General features: G+C 44.8%; 1 protein-coding gene across 1 annotated transcript in view; it reads right to left on the bottom strand.

Moving 5' to 3' along the window:
- Nucleotides 1-6,223: 6,223 nt before the first annotated feature.
- The window catches only part of b4galt7 (xylosylprotein beta 1,4-galactosyltransferase, polypeptide 7 (galactosyltransferase I)), a 32,403-nt gene continuing 22,222 nt past the window's right edge, over nucleotides 6,224-16,404 (bottom strand). The window contains exon 6 of the mRNA XM_069531074.1: nucleotides 6,224-6,247. Within this exon, the coding sequence (XP_069387175.1) occupies nucleotides 6,242-6,247 (6 nt within the window). The 3' untranslated portion in view covers nucleotides 6,224-6,241. The remainder of the gene's footprint in view (nucleotides 6,248-16,404) is intronic.

Raw genomic sequence — 16,404 nt, 5'->3', positions numbered from 1 at the left:
TAAAACCAAAAACGTTAATTATAAATTAAATATTAAGTTTGGTTTTATGTGTATGCTTGAAAATGTAATATATTATATATTAATAGATTCATTTAATTTATTATATTATATTATTATATTATATCACACACATCATTTAAATAATCCAGAGCCTCTTTAATCATCGTTTTTTTTTCACAGAAATTATCTTCACGCTCCGACGTGTTCAATTTTCAGTGTTTTGATTTAAACACATTAAGTTAAAACCCGTAGTGAAAATCAGATGCAGGTAATTATCTCTGAGATTCATCAAACGAAGAGTCGGTTGTGAAAACCTGAACCAGTCGTCAGTGTCAGGAGGAAAAGTCTGAACCAGCAGCTTCAGACTTATTTCAATGTATTTGAGTGTAAATGAACTTGTTCAATTAAATGTTGTGATCATGTGAACAGACACGAATGAGAACAGAGGCTCAGCCTGAAGTCTCACAGATGATTTATCGTCACAGACTGAGGAATTCTTCTCAGATTTGAAATGATTATAATAATTATCTGTGTTTTGGGCTCGAAACAACTTGAAATAAATCCACACAGAGACTCCTCCTCCCTCCCTCCCTCCCTCCCCTCCCTCCCCTGCCTCCCCCGTCCCTTTAATGTAAATGTGAGCAGCTGACTGGAACCTGGGGACTAATAATGGGACAGATAATAATGGAACATGTGTTTTACATACGTGCAATGAGGCAGTAAACTGCTTTGGGTTTGTCTTTCAGTCTCAGGCTGGAGACACTGAAACAAGCTTCGTCATCTCAACGATTTAACGAAGAAACTTCTTCCATCGCGGAATCTTTGTTTCTTCATCATTCAGTAAAAACACCAGTGAACTCTGGGATCTGCTCTGACTTCCTGTATTTACTTTTTCAAATGTTTCCAACATCATGGTTCTTCTCCTACACGAGTAAAGTATTAATACTTTCATTGATACTCAGAAATAAATCTTCTGTGTGATCAGCTCATCTTCACATATGAGAAAACATTTTCTTTCTGACTCAGTTTCCAACTTTATCATTTGACTTTTAAGACTTTTTTCAGTTTCTGAATCCTCGGTGTTAAATTGAGTTTAAAACTTAAAAATATTCGATATTAAATCAGTAGAGAAATGTACTTAGAGGCTCGTTGACGTCATGATTGTATCTGATGAGAAGTGACGTGATGACATCACAAACATGTAGGTTGGCGTGTGACACCGTGTAACAACTGTAATGACTTCATCAAACTCACTGGTGGATTTGTTTTGAGCAGTTCAACAGAAACGAATCGTCGCCTCAGGTCCTGATGTTTACATCAGAGTGGGCGTGTCCGGGCGTAGCTCCTCCCCTGCTCGTCATGGCAGAATCATTAGAGGCGGTTTTATTTCCATCTTCTGTTGTGCAGCAGTTTGTACCTCGTGTTTAAAGGTGCTCTATAATAAATACAATTATTATAAGTTATTATTATAAAGAATATTTAAAAACAGACTGAACTGAACATCTGACATGTTCCTCACATGTTCCTCACATGTTCCTCACATGTTCCTTGCATGTATCTGGCATGTTCCTCACATGTTCTGCAGGTTCTCTATGTGAGAACAAATGTCTGAGTCAGTGTCTCTGGACATTTTGGATCTTCTCCTGCAGCCTCCTCGTCTCCTGTCTCTGAGGTTTCTAACACGTGACGGACGTGAAACTGAAGAACAATTTAACTGTCATGTCCCGCCTCCTGCTGCTCTACAGGCCCCGCCCCCCGCCTGAATGTCCCCCACAGGTTCCTGTTGTTGAGGACGAGTCGGCCCTTTCACCTGCAGGATGGAAAACGATTCTCTGTTCATATAAAACAAATGCAGGAGCAGTTTTCAAAACAGAAAAGAACGTAAACGTTCCTGGTTCCTGGAAGATACAAACCGGTTTATCTGTCTGCAGCACAAGCTGCGACATCAACCATCAGTTTTCTCCTCACACGGTTTAATAATAGTTCACATTTGGTGAGAATGGCACCGAGACACTCAGAAGGAACCAAACTGACTGTTGGTACAGAAACCTCCTGCCAGCACGAGACAGTCGGTGTGAGTTTAAAGCGTCCGTTTAAAAGTTGTAATCGTAAGCATATGCACCACAATCTGTTCTGTTATTTATTGGTGCGTTAATCACTGAGCAACATTTCTCTCCTCTCCGCCTGCACCAGCAGCTCGAGTGAGTCTGGAAGGATTTCACAAGTAATAATTCAGAGGCTAATCTCACTCCATGACTCTAATTAACGCATCATTAAAAGCATAATTCAGATAATTATAAATTCTCACTTTTTAAATGAGAGATGGGGAAGAAGGGGAAGGGTGTCTGAGGAGCTAATTTAGTGAGCGAAGCAGATCCTGAGGCGGCGCTGAGTGGAGCGGGTGGGCGAAGAGCGAATCACAGCGAGACACAAAAAATAACAAACGAGATGATGATTTACACAAAACACAAACTTCACAATATTCACGCAGACAAATCAGATCCTGATCGAAAGCTTCTGCTCTGATTCTAACATTTGATTTTACAGGTTATTATTATTATTAATGTTGGTTTTATACAAATGTTCATATTATATGTGTTTGGATTTGACATAGAATGTTATTGTCGTCCAATTAACCTGAATCTGTGACTGTGTGAATTTTGGATTATATACTTCACTGAGTATTTCCTCTAGTTCTTCTTCTTCTTCTTTGTTTCATCTTCTCTAGTTTCTTCTTTTCTTCATTTTTCTCATAATCTTCACACTGACTTTGAAATCTGAATGATGATTTGATGAATTTAAGACATGACGTGTGTGTGTGTGTGTGTGTGTGTGTGTGTGTGTGTGTGTGTGTGTGTATGTGTGTGTGTGTGTGTGTGTGTGTGTGTGAGTCTGACGACATCAGAATGTGACGCGTTTTTTTTGTCGGCCCAGCAGATGTTCGTTTTTTCTGGAAACTGTCCAAGTCAATTATCTCACACACACACACGCACACACACACACACACACACACACACCTCGCCGCTCTCATCAGAGGTGTGACCGAGGTAAGCATCTCTTTTCCATATTTGTATAAAACCTGTAAAAATAAAGGTTTCCTGTCTGTTGACGTCTGCACGACTCAGAGACTCTGAAGATTAAACGTCTCTTTGATCCACCATCGTTCTGAACGCTTCATTTCTATTGGACGTGAGAGCGACCAGTGAAGTGAACGTGTGTCTGAGAGGGTCGTCAGTTTCATCAGCTGCTTTAATCCACCGCACTGTGAAGTTTATAGTTTGGTTTTGAATTATATAGAAACTCATCTTCAGTGTGTTGAGAGAAACATTTCAAGATTTTAAAGACGCCTTCTACGAGGCCTCGACCCAACTCTGTGTGCTGATTGGACGAAGGGTTTCACCCTGAAATCACTCATAAATAATTCAAACTTTCATCATTTCCTCTTTGTTGAAACATCTGAAATTATTTATGTGTCACTTTTTAATGACGAGTTGATAAAACGTGAACTTCACACACGCGGATCTGAGACCTGCAGTCGTCGTCACTGCGAGTTCTGGATTTCTTGTTTGTGGCTTCTCACCTGTCTGAGAGCTGGAGGTGTGAGCTCCGCTGCCTCAGTCGTAGAGATGAAGTCACCTTCCCTCCACGACCAGCTTCTATCAACCGCCGCCACCGCCGCCGCTCTGTGATCCATCCAAGGTTCGCTCTGTGATTGGATGTTTGAGGTGCATCTTTGGAGTTTTAGTTATTTTTATGCACAAGTTCATGAAATGTTTGATTTTTTCTTCTCAGTAATTGATGGAATCAGTTTCATCACGTTACTCTGGACAAACACAATAATTCCTCTTCAGGACAACATGAGGGAAAGTTCATATTTCAACGTTTCAGTTTGGATCTTTTCCCTGAATTTGCAGATAAACGCAGCCACTGAACGAGATGAGAACGATTCTAACGATAGTTCCTCTCAACAGGTTCAATAAATGTGACAGAAAATGTTATGAATCTTTTCCTTCCAAAATCTTAATCTAAAATGTACCAGAGATGTTTCTGCTCAGCCTCCCTCCTCCGGACCCTCCGCTAGCGTTTGGCTGCTGACGGGCTGGAGCTGCAGATGGCCGACTCGTGCCCAGTCCGAAATTTTCCACACAAGATGGCTGGACCGGCTCCCGCTCGCCAACGGCCGGCTGCAAACACAATGACGAACGTCCAGTCATTTCTCCACCGCGGAGAGAAAAAGTAAAAGCGAGGAGCAGAGAGCCGGACGTGAGCGAACGGGCCTGGAGCTGACACTTCACCCTCCAGCTGCTGCATCATCCTGAGACGCTGACGGAGACTTTTCTTCATCTGCCGCCGGATCTAAAAATACACCAACGAGAATCTCACAAATAACAGCGTGGGTATTTTAAGACGACCGAGGAAATGAATCAGTGGCTGATTTTACTGTCGTCAGCTCAGATTGAACTTTTCCTTCCTCATCCACCTCTCCATCTTTCTTTTCCCTGTTTGAATAGTTTTCTGTTTGAAACCATCAAACTGGAATAATAATGATGATACTGAATCCAAGTGTAGGTGTCTCTTTGTTGTCCAGTGATTTTTAATTCTTGGATCGACACGTTCTCATTGTTCCGCAGCGTTTGGAGGGATCAGTTGTGCCCCTCCCCCCTCATGGTGGGTGTCTGGGCCTGACCCGAACAGATGACGGCGGTGAGAGCCCAGCTTCCTCCCAGATGATGCGGCCGTACGTGGGAAGGGCCCAGAGGATCGCTGGCGGCGGCGGGAGTTTGGCCCAGTTCAGCGTGATGTCACTGCGAGGGGGAGTGGATGGCGGAGGTGTGTGTCTGTGTGTGTGTGTGTGGGGGGGGGGGGGGTCGTCAGTGTGATGAGGTCGCCTCAGTGACCTTCAGCCCAGGTTGGCTCCTAAAATCTGGAGCCAATCAGCCGCCAGCTCCTGCCCGGCCTGTTCCCACCTGACTGGTGGAGACAGCAGCTCCTGGAGAAGACGGTGGTGTGTGCGCCCCCTGGTGGTCTTATGGACCGAACCTCCGCTTCATTCGGTAGAAGAGCGTCACCCGTGCTGAACTTTTACCTCGACACATGAGGAACACAAATTTCTGAACTGACTCCTCGCTGCGGCGTCCGTCGATCAAAGTGCTCGTAGGTTCAGAGACGAGAGGAAGAGCTGAAACCATCTGACAATGTCGTGAAAATGTTAACTAGCATTTTACTGTTTTCAGCCACGTCCTAACGAGGTTTGGATCTTTGAGTTTCAGATGTTCAGTGTCACAGTAAATCAAAAATGTAAAGTCAAAGCACGAACAGCAAAGTTTTCCCTCGTAGCTTCTGTTTCGAAGACGACAGATGATTTAATGTTCCTCCAACAAACTCAAGATAATAAATTATGCTCATAAAGATTCTCTCGTATAGAAAAGATCTTTATCCTGTTGGCACAACACACATGTATCTGATCCATGTCCTGTGGAAACAAGATAACAAATCATCAAATACTTTGGTTTTACCACAAGATAATAATCTCTGGAGAAGAAAAAAAAAAATGGAATCGAGCAAAACATGTTTTTCCTGAAGAGGGGGGGGGGGGTTTGAACCATAAACTGTGAAACACAAAGAACCAGCTTCAGTTTGATGAATCGGGTGAAGACATGAACATGTATTTAGGTTAAATGTTGTGTGATGAACTCACAGTAATTCAGTTCTGGCTCAGACACAAGTTGGTCCTCAGCCTAGTTGACCTCCATTAATTCTGCAAAGAACATATGGACGAGTCCAGATACAGACACCTGAGGGAACACAGCCCAAAATATAAATACACAAGAACACAGAGAAATATTTAACATTCAAAATGGTGAATTAATTTCTTCACTTTGAGAAAATGTGTCAGTTTGTTTAACTTGTTTATTTTCAGACGTGTGGTTAACCAGCGCCTTGTCGTCTTCAGTAAACAAAGACGCTCAGTAACTGACGTCTGTCGCAGAAGTCCCACAGATTTATGGCTGTTGGAGCAGAAACCGCAGCAGAGACATGAAATAAAGAGTTGAGATCTTTATCTCACGGTTTGTCGGATGATTCATGACGAGACGCTGCAGGAACTTAAGGTGGAACTGACGAGGCCCTGAAACTCACGTCTCACTGACGGAGGGCGGGAACCTCTCAGGAAACAGCTCTGTGATGGAAAGCTGTTGTTTATGGAGTGAACAGCATTTGGTTTTCGTCAGGTGTTAATTCTTCAAACCTGCAGACGACACAACATCAAACCAGATGAAAACACATTTTCACATATTCTGTCAAATTCCTAATTAAGAGTCATAATTATTTACTTTTTGCAGAAGTGTTATGAGCTGATAGGAAGATTTTCAGGTAAATTAAAGCTTGAAACTGAACTTTGGTTGAAACCAGGAGACAATGTAAAACCACAGAGGTTTTCAGATGTGGAGATGATCTTATCTAATCTCAACATGGCTTCCTGTGAAGCTTCCAGAACGTACGAGGTGACTTCAGCACAGTGCACGTCGGCAGCTGCTGATAAATGTGAGGAATTAAACGTAGTGAAGACGTGAAACTGAGACGGCCTCGACTCTGTCGTCCACTTTCTCCTGCAGCTGTCAGCGATAAATCAAAAAGGATCTTAGGAAACACTGAAGAGTGATGGAGAGATTGAACATGTGATTAGTTCTGTCTGGAGTCTGAGGTCAGCATGATGCTTCACTAATGTTCTGGATCTCGATTCACCTCAGTACTAAACTAAATGTTAATGTTTCCTTCATTTATAGAAGTGAAAGTAAAAAGCGTGAACTCAAGATGATTCTTTAAATGATAGAAACTCAGAGCTTCAGAAACCAGAGCTGAGTGACTTCACGTCTCTCTCTCTCTCTCTCGGAGCACGAGTCCTCCTTGACTCCTTTGTTTTGGTGCTTGGCCTCCGAAACCGTCCTCCGACGCCAGAGGAGATGGAGGAGACGAGGAGGGGGGACGGAGAGCACGACAGAGAGAGGAAGACTGGAAGAGAGAGGGAGAGAGAAAAGCAAAATGAGCGTTTAGTCGCTGGTGTGAATTGCCTTTCGCACCAGACAGATTTCCTGATCTCATAATGGCTCGAGCTCGTGTTTCCTGGTGCAAACTCTCTGCCGTGCTTGTGTCGGCTGCACATGCTCCGGCGGCCTAATGAGGCAGCATTAGCCAGGGGAGACGCGGTAATTAGAGCCAACGTCAGCGCCGAGGACAGATGGCACGTTAAGACAAGCCTCCCGACTTCACCTCCACTGTGTGTGTGTGTGTGTGTGTGTGTGTGTCCTGACAGAGGAGGGAGGGAATGCAAAATGTGTCAGAAGAGAGAGAAAGAGAGGGAAGAGACTTAAAAATGTGTCACAGAAAAGTGGAGGAGGAAACAGAAAGCGTGCTGAGAGGAAGGAAGAGACGCTGAATGAAATTAGAATCAGACAGGAAACACACGGCCAAAAGTTTGGAGACACACCAACATTTCAGCCATCTGACAATATTCAGATCATTGATTTCAAATATCAATAAAACACTGTACAAATACTTAAATACTAATAATACTAATAACAAGAACAAGTGCTCACTGAAGAATGAAAATGGAAGTATAGTATAACATTTTATTTTTACATTTCATGTAATTTAATTAATTTTTATGTACAAGTGTGAGAAGTCAGTTGTAATAAATGAATTGTCAATACTTTGTTTGATTAAATGATTGAAGTTGATGATGAGATTAAAAGTGTGTTTGTTCAGTTTGGAACAGAGAGAGAGAGAGATGAAGAGAAGAGAGAGAGTGACAGCTCTGAGGATGAAGAAGGAGAGAGGAGGAAGAAAGGGATGAAGAGTGAAACAATGAAAACAACTGACAACAGGATAGAAACAGATAAGTAAAAAAAAGTTGAAATGTGAATGAAGAAAGGAGAAGAAATGTTTGAAGGGATGAGACGGGAGATTAGAACGAGGAACGGAGGAAGGAAAGAAAGGAAAGAGCAATGTTGGGAATGAAAATAAAAGATGGTGATTTGGAAAGGAACACAGAAAAGGAAGAAAGACAAAATGTGTTGGAATGAAAAAGAGGAAGCGTTGGAGAGAGATGAAGGGTGAGAGTGTGGAGGAAGACTGTTAAAAATAGACTGGGAGGTGAGGAAGGAGAGGAAGAGGAGAGAGCATGCTGAAAGAGGAGGAACGCTCTGAGGAAGAGCGACGATGGAGGACAGGACCAAACCAAAATAGACAAAGAGAATAAACTGCATGATGAGGAAAGAGCAAATGAAACATGTGAAAGAAAAAGACAGAAGAAAAGAAAAGAGAGAAATATCTGTTTTTAAAGAGAAGAGCGACAGTAAAGAATAAAAAGATCAGACCCGTGATGAGCATTTCATCGTTTCATCGTCAGTGACGCTGAACAAACATCGAGAGATGAAACTGAGATATTTAAACGTCAGAGCTTCTGACCTCACGAGACGAGAGCGATCTGGAGTCAACAGGTGGATGATCTGGATCCTCCTGAGCGTCGCTCAGCCTGGAAACTGCAGAAAACATTTCGATATCGAACGTGACCCGGGTAAAGTGAGAGCGGAGGCTCGTTACAATGATCAAGCTGAACACGAACAGAATCTGTCTCCTGTAAAAAGCAGGTGATGTTTCTCTCGTGAGGACAACGTGACCTCTGACCTCTGACGTCCTCACAGGCCACTTAAACAACGCTCAGTGGAGATAATCTGTTGCTGCGTTGAATTCATTCAGTTCATCGGTTCACATGGTTTGTGGTTAATGTTCTTCCCGATCTGAGTGCACAGGTTAACGCAGTAAAAGGTGTCAGCTCATCCTCTGCCTCATTATCTCGTCTCTGTCGCCTCCTCAGGTGTTGTTGATGCGCAGGAATAATTGGCCAGAGGACGACCTGGCAGCGCCGCGCAGATTCCTCGTTAACGGTGATTACGACAACAACGTGTGCGGCGTTACAGTTTCCTACCTGTCCTCGCCGCCCCCTCTGACACTTTGGATTTGACTCTACATAATTATCATTGTCACTATTTTCCGATGTCTTTCATGAGCGTGTTGTTGATGGTAATTTATTGTTCATGTAATCAAATATTGCCATGAGCTCTGCATTTGCCCGGTGGCACATTTAGTGTTAATTAGGCTGCGGGAAAACAGTTTGGATGGAGAGAGAGAGACAGAGAGAGACACAGAGAGAGAGAGAGAGAGAGAGAGAGAGAGAGGAATGTGGAAAGTTGTTGACAGCCAATCAACTTCTCACTTTCAGAGAGAGAGAGAGGGAGAGAGAGAGAGAGAGTGTGAATAGTAGAATGAGAAACACTGGTGGCAAACAGCTTCAGTTCTGCAGCCAAACATAAACTGTTTGGTATCATTAGCAAGTTGTTGTTTTTTGGAGGGATTTGATATTAATATAATTTGTCATCTCAACTTATGAACATATGAATCAGTGTTTACTCCGTCTGCAGCCTCCTCGTGTTGGACGAGAGGATTTTAACTAATCGCTGTAAAAACATGACGATGTGACTGAATCCTGCGCCGACGGAGAAAAGTGACACAGAGTCTGCAGATCAATAGTTTCTGCACCACGACCACGACCACGACCACGGCCGACACTTTTAAATCACTTCACACAACAGAGATCAGCTGATTACACACTCGTGTGTCCCAATTCTAACAAGACTGAGAGAAACTGCAGAACGACACCTCAGAAGTGGGACACACAACGACATCACCTGTCGAAACACACACACACACACACACACACACACACACACACTTATCACACCACCAACCAACACCTCCAGTTTACATCCTTACACCTGATGCACAAACAACCTATACATCCATTTAGAGCACGCACACACACACACACACACACACACACACACACACACACACACACACACACACACACAGCTGTTGTCCAGGCTCTGATTGGCCCAGAAACTAGAAAACTCTTCTGTGTGTTTTCCTCGAACTGAAAGTAAAGTTGTAGTTTTTCTTTGATTTCAGGAGAAACAACGTGTTCAACACCTGAAACATAAAGACACGAGGCTGACGCTCATATTTTTGTGTTGTCAGGTTTTACAGGAGCAGAGACACTCGTCCGTCTGTTATGATCATGTGATCGTCTCGATCATAATCTACATGATGGTGTGTGTCAGTCTTTGTGTTACCATAGTTTCTGTTTGCAGACGTGTGCTGATAAACACGTTAACAGTGACGTTTGTTTTATTTCTCGTTTGAAACAGTTTGAAACCAGCGACTAGCTTCAGAGCAGAGGATGACATCACTCACAGTGATTGACAGATGTGATGACACCATCTGTGGTTGAGTGAAACAGATCAATCATCAGGGCAAATGTTAACGTTCGCACCGAACTGAAGCTGGGGGGGGGGGGGGGGGGGGGGGGTACCTGTGTGTGTGTGTGTGTGTTACCGAAGAGTCGTGTCATAATTGTGCATATGAATATTTGAATATTTAGCAGTATTTGTGTAAAGTATGAATATTTGTGTGTTTGAGTGGCTAATGAAGTCCATGTTGGGAGGAAGTGGGGGGTGTGTGTAGGTGGGTGGAGTTTTCCCACACACACACACACACACAAACACACACACACACAGAAGGCTCTGAGCAACAATCTGTGGTGACAACACGCTACCTTCATTATCAACTCCCTCCTCCCCCCCACACCTTCCTCTCCACAGCCTGATGAACAGCTGAGGTGTCGACGCTAAACAAGGAGGAGCAGGGGGGAGGTGGGGGGAGGACGAGGAGGAGGTGATGGTGGGGGCAGGAGGGAGGCGGGGTAACTGTGGGTGAATGGGCAACGTTCAGTTCCCACCAACATCCGCAGACCAGTGTGTGTGTGTGTGTGTGTGTGTGTGTGTGTGAGTGGTGTGGATGCTAGGTGTAACCATAGCAACAGGGATGAGTTGTAAGACTAATACATTAGTGGGCGTGGCCACAGTCAGCAGGGAAGAGATGAACACAGGTGTGACAGCATCGAACATTGATCACATCCTGTTCCCACTACGACCGCTGTGCACAACGGACAAACCATCAGTGACTTTAATCCAGATTAAGAAAATCTCAACATGTGAAGTGAACACAGAAGAGTGAGAGCATCAGAGGAGCTGGGGGGGGGTGGATTCCTGGAGGGACCGAGGATCATTTGAGATGTTTTGACCTTCGAGAAGCTCTTCAGGTGTCACAGCTCCTCCCTTCCTCCTGCTGAGGAGTGTGTGTGTGTGTGTGTGTGTGTGTGTGTGTGTGTGTGTGACAGGCCGCTGTGTTTGGAGTTAGCGGTGAATGACAGATCGGCCCCGAGGCTCTGCAGGTGTTTGAGAGGAGACAGAGAACGAGGGAGTTAAAGGAAGAGAAATGAAAGTGACACAAAGAGAAAGAAGAGAAGAAGAAAACCAGATGAAGTGAGTCAGTTAATTTAAGAAACAGATGAAGCTCAGTCTCAGATCATCACTGAACTCTGGGTCTGATGTTTCAAATCCAACTGAATTCATATTTCACAGATCACAGGATGTTGTTGTCACTTTGATGTGTCGTCATTAATCAAAGTATTTTAACTGAAGTCTGAGCAGAACTGTGTTTTCAGCCGGTCACTGAACACACCATCACTGTTTTTACAATAAACTTCAAATCAGAACTAATCTCCGACCGCACCAACACACCTGAAAACACGTGAGCGTTCACTCGTGGTGTGAACAGGAAGTAGATTGTCTCCTCTGCAGCTGGTTGCTTAGTTACAGACAACAGGAACACGATGGTGAAAAGTTAGAGCAGGGATTTATTTTCTTGGAGCTACAACGTGGTGGAGGTGTTGCTGACATGTGACAAATCAAAATCAATCCAACACTGTGACCTTCTGCTGCCGATTGTGCCTTTTACACAGAACAACGAGGGGAATGAAATCACGACCGTCTGCAACACGGATGTAAAATGAGCTGCAGGAACTCGACCATCTCGAGCAGGCGTCGTTTCGATGGTCAAACCTTCTAGTTACAGGACGCTGCGACTCATCACAAGACGCCATCATCTGCTGCTAATTACTGCACTAACAGACGGTCGACACCCCCGCACCTATCAGACACCAGCAGCTCGCCGGCAGCAGCACGAAGCAGGACAGATCATTTTGTCTCCAGACGATTCTCAGGCTCTGACTTTAAACTGTTCAGACTCTGAGCTGCTGCAGGATCTGATATTCACCCTCTGACAACACAACAGCACAACAACACAACAGCACAACAGCACAACAACACAACAGCACAACAGCACAACAACACAACAACACAACAACACAACAACACACTTTATGCTGAAGACATTTTCCTGGACTTCTGTTCAGGTCTGAAAACTGCTTCAGTGCCTCGAACATCTGAACAGATTCCAGGTGACAGGTCCTCAGACCCTCGAACCCAAACACGAAGAAGACACCGACTGAGACCAGAGAGTTTGTGGTGATAAGAGTCGACGCTGGTGTTGATGTGATGGAAACAAATACACGTGATCTCAGCAGCAGAGTTGATACGTTACTTCCTGTCTCCGCCTGCAGACAATTTGCTGTCGCTGTGAGCGAGTCTGGCCTGAGAACCCCCTGCTGTGTTAGGTGCAGTTCCACAGGTCATGTCTTTAAACAGCTCCTGACACTGTGGCCGTGCAAAGTGAAATATTTCAGAGAGCGTCTCTGAATCCAGAGTCAGAAAAGTGTGAGAGAAGCAGATTTATGAAGCTCGTCCATCACGTGACACTGAAGCTTTAAAATATCTGAACCTCTGCTGCACAAATACTGACGAGCACTAACTCACTGCAGCACTGGAGTCTGTCCTGTATCGTCCAATCCAACTCACAGATCAGAGCGGGCAGACCTCGGGGATTTGAACCAACAACCCTGCTCCGGTGTCCTGCTCCCTGCCCCTCTTCATCTCCACCAAACATGGGATCATTTGAGGGAAAAGCATATGCACGTGCATCTGCTTCCTGTGACTCCGGCCGAACCGTGGACGCTCGGCGGCGGCGTCTCGAGCCGCCGAGGTCTGATTTTAAACGGAGCGACCATCTGTCCTTCTCCTCTCAGGGTTTTTCTTGGCGGCCGGTGGAGGGGTGGGGTGGGGTGCGCAGAGGAGTCGGCCTCTCCTCAACACAACGAGACAAAAGAGTCTCCAAAGAGAAAGAAGACAACTCGTCCAACCTGCGCCGCTGAGACCAGGCCCGAGAAGCTTCAGAACCCAAAATCTAGGATCTTGTCGCCCTCCACAGATTCTGATTCAAACACATCGTCATGGACTCAGAACTTTTCTAAGAATCTTGATTTCCGCTCCTCTCCTCAGTGAGCGGCCACCAGAGTCCAGCAGCTGTTGTTTCTCTCTTTGTCAAATTAATAAAGTTTCTGCACTGGATTCAATATTCAAGCAGAACTGATCGTCACTCTTAATAAAAACTGATCGTCACTGTGTTCAAGGTTTCATTTTCTCTCTGCTGAGTCTCTCAATCATGTTAAATGTTCGTCCCCTCAGCCCCCCCCCCCCGAGGGATTTGGCAGAGTTTTGTTTCGGAGAATTCTGCGGAAATGGGAGGAAAGGTTCATCAAAGCCGCCCACCCCCCCCTCCCCCCCCTCGAACAGGAGAAGCCATAAAGATCCTGAAAGAGGTGGGCGGAGCTCTGGAGGGCGGGCAACTGTGGGCCTGCGTCCCACCGCCAAACAGACGTGACGTGAAACTCTCATTGGAGCTCGGCGTGGGCACGAGGAGGTGGCAGTTGGTGGATCTTGGAATGACTCCACGCTCGTTCAAGACCATCAAGGAAATCTTATTTCCACCGTGTGTTAATGACGGACATTTTTAAATGAGGGGGTTCCTCCTCCCGTCGCTGCTTGGCGCCGCAGCTCTTCATTGATAACCTCCCTAATCACCCGCGTGAACGGAGCCTGGAGGAATGTTCGCTCACCTTTGCAGAGGAAGTGATCAACACAAGCCCTTTCTGCTAATTGAGGAGAAAATAATACGGTGCGCGCCCCCGGCCGCGGCCCGACAAATGAGAGGGGTGTTTAGAGAATAAGAGGTGGACGGGGCCCGACAGGGGGGGCCCCATTGTGTCGGTGCAACACGAAGGGGATCAGCAACTGGGAGGGGGGGGGGGGGGGGGTTTCTGAACAAATCCAAAAAGGGACAAAGTGGGATTATCAGGTTCCCAGCGGCATGGGGCTATTCCTCCCATAACGTCATTAGACGGCATTAAAGCTCTTCGCTTTTCTCCTCCTCCGTACGAGTGAAAACCTGGAGCAGTCCTGCAGGAGATTAGTCGACTACAACGTCTAATTGACAAACCAAGACTGCGGATTGTCAATGAAGTGATGTTATCCCCGCTGTCGCTTTGAACGACAGAACAAGAGAGGCTCCGAGAGGATTAGTAACGCTGATAGCTGCGAGCAGAAAGAGACGAGAGTTTAACTTCCTCCTCAGGAGATTCTTTCATGTCAGATGAAGAAATGAAAAACAATAATCCTCCAAACACACTTTTATTATCGGGACAGTTTCTACACCGTCACTGTGACGATGAACCCTTTCACAGTAAAATAATAAACATTTTGCTTTCAGGCCCACAGAGTCAAGTTTCACGATGAATATTTCTTACTTCGTCTCTGACATTAAGACAATTATTTAAAGTTTTACAAGTTTTCTGAATTAATTTTCAAATATTCAAAAGAGGCATTAATTGAATATGAATTAATTAATAATCAAGAAATAAAAATGCTCCAAAAATCTCAGTGAGTTTACGGAGGAGATTTTATTTCTTATTTTTAAAGACAGACTTAAATAAATCAATGTTTTTCAGAATAAAATGTAGGTATAAAAGATAAAAGAATAAAAGACATATGAACAAAAACTTTCAGAATAAAAGTGACTGTAACTGACTCAGAGGACAAGAACGAGTTTTTAATATATAAAATAAATATATGTTGTGAAGCCAAATCATCTGGATCTCCCCCTGGTGGGTGGCTGCAGTATAGGTCTTCAACACCACCTCCTCCATGTTAGCAGACGGGACATGGACCACACTAAAAAATCAACTTCTTATCACACTGATGTGTTCAAGTTTCTGATAAGTTTGGTTTTTCTGTCGCTGAGCCACAATCAGTCTGTTAATGTGAGGAGAGTTTATTATAAGATTATAAAAAGGGCGCTCCATGTAAATTAACGTGTAAACGAGCTCAGCGATTAGATTAATTGACTGCCGCTGAGATTTCTCGAGCAATCAGCCACCAGGACGTAACCGAGACCCCGACACAGCATCTCGAGAGCGACCGCCTGATTCATTCCCGCAACCACTCCAGCGCTCGACTCTGCGGAGAAAGCAACCGTACTTAATGTCCCACTTCAGCCCCCATAGTCGCAGGCTGTAATTAAAGGGTGATTAAGGGGCTGGAGCTTGATGAATGGGAGCCTAAATAGTCTAAATACCCCATGCTGCTCTGCTGTTGGACACAGCATGCAGGACTTAATTGATTCGGGCTAATCAGCGGTCAGAATTAAAACAGTCACAGTTGTCAGGGAGAGGAGAGAGAGAAGGAGGTGGCGGAGGAGAACAGAAGGTTGAAGGGAAGAAAGAGGAGAAGGAGGAAGGAGCAGCTCGGCAGAAGGCGTCTCGTATTATCCTGCATAAATTAAGGAAACTCTCACACACACACTTAACGAACACACTGGCGGATATTAAAGGACCAGTTTGTCGGACAATTAGGTGATATGGAGACTCATTAGCGCCGAACGTGGCGGCCAACTACGCGTCTGACTTTGGCACCAGACGACGCCACAGACACAAAGATCCAAGTTACTGTCGGAGGAAAATTCTGCCGATTTCTTTCACTGTTCAGTGACGTTTTACTCAGATCAGCAGATGTGACACATTAGAAGAAGATCTGTCACATGGTCTGACACATGTTCTGTTCATGTTCAGGTTGATTATTTTAAATTGTGTTATGACTGAAAAATGTTTTCAAATGTTCAGAATCTCTGTCCTCAGACTGTCCATCGCTGCAGCTCCTCTGTTCAGCCTCTGTCTCTAACACTTGGTTTAAGCTCCTGTCTCTTTAAGACCCCCCCCTCCTGATAAAGACCTGCTCTGATTGGTTAACTACTTCCAGCACATGCAGGAAATGTCGGCCTTCGCTCACTTGACCTGTGACACATTCGATCTCCCAGTGTTTTCCTACAGTTCTTGGGTTGAACGTCATGTTTCCTCTAAACGTGTCAACGATTGGTGGGTGTGTCAGAGGTGTCATCCGATCAGCAGTGAGGTGGACATGAACCCAGTGGATTGTAAAGTTCTCTGCAGATGCAGCAGCGACTGTTTCAGCTGAAGACGTTAGAAGATAACGACGG

This window comes from Paralichthys olivaceus, chromosome 9 (genome assembly GCF_024713975.1).
Source record: "Paralichthys olivaceus isolate ysfri-2021 chromosome 9, ASM2471397v2, whole genome shotgun sequence".
NCBI lineage: Eukaryota > Metazoa > Chordata > Actinopteri > Pleuronectiformes > Paralichthyidae > Paralichthys > Paralichthys olivaceus.
This window is presented reverse-complemented; position numbering and strand designations above follow the sequence as displayed.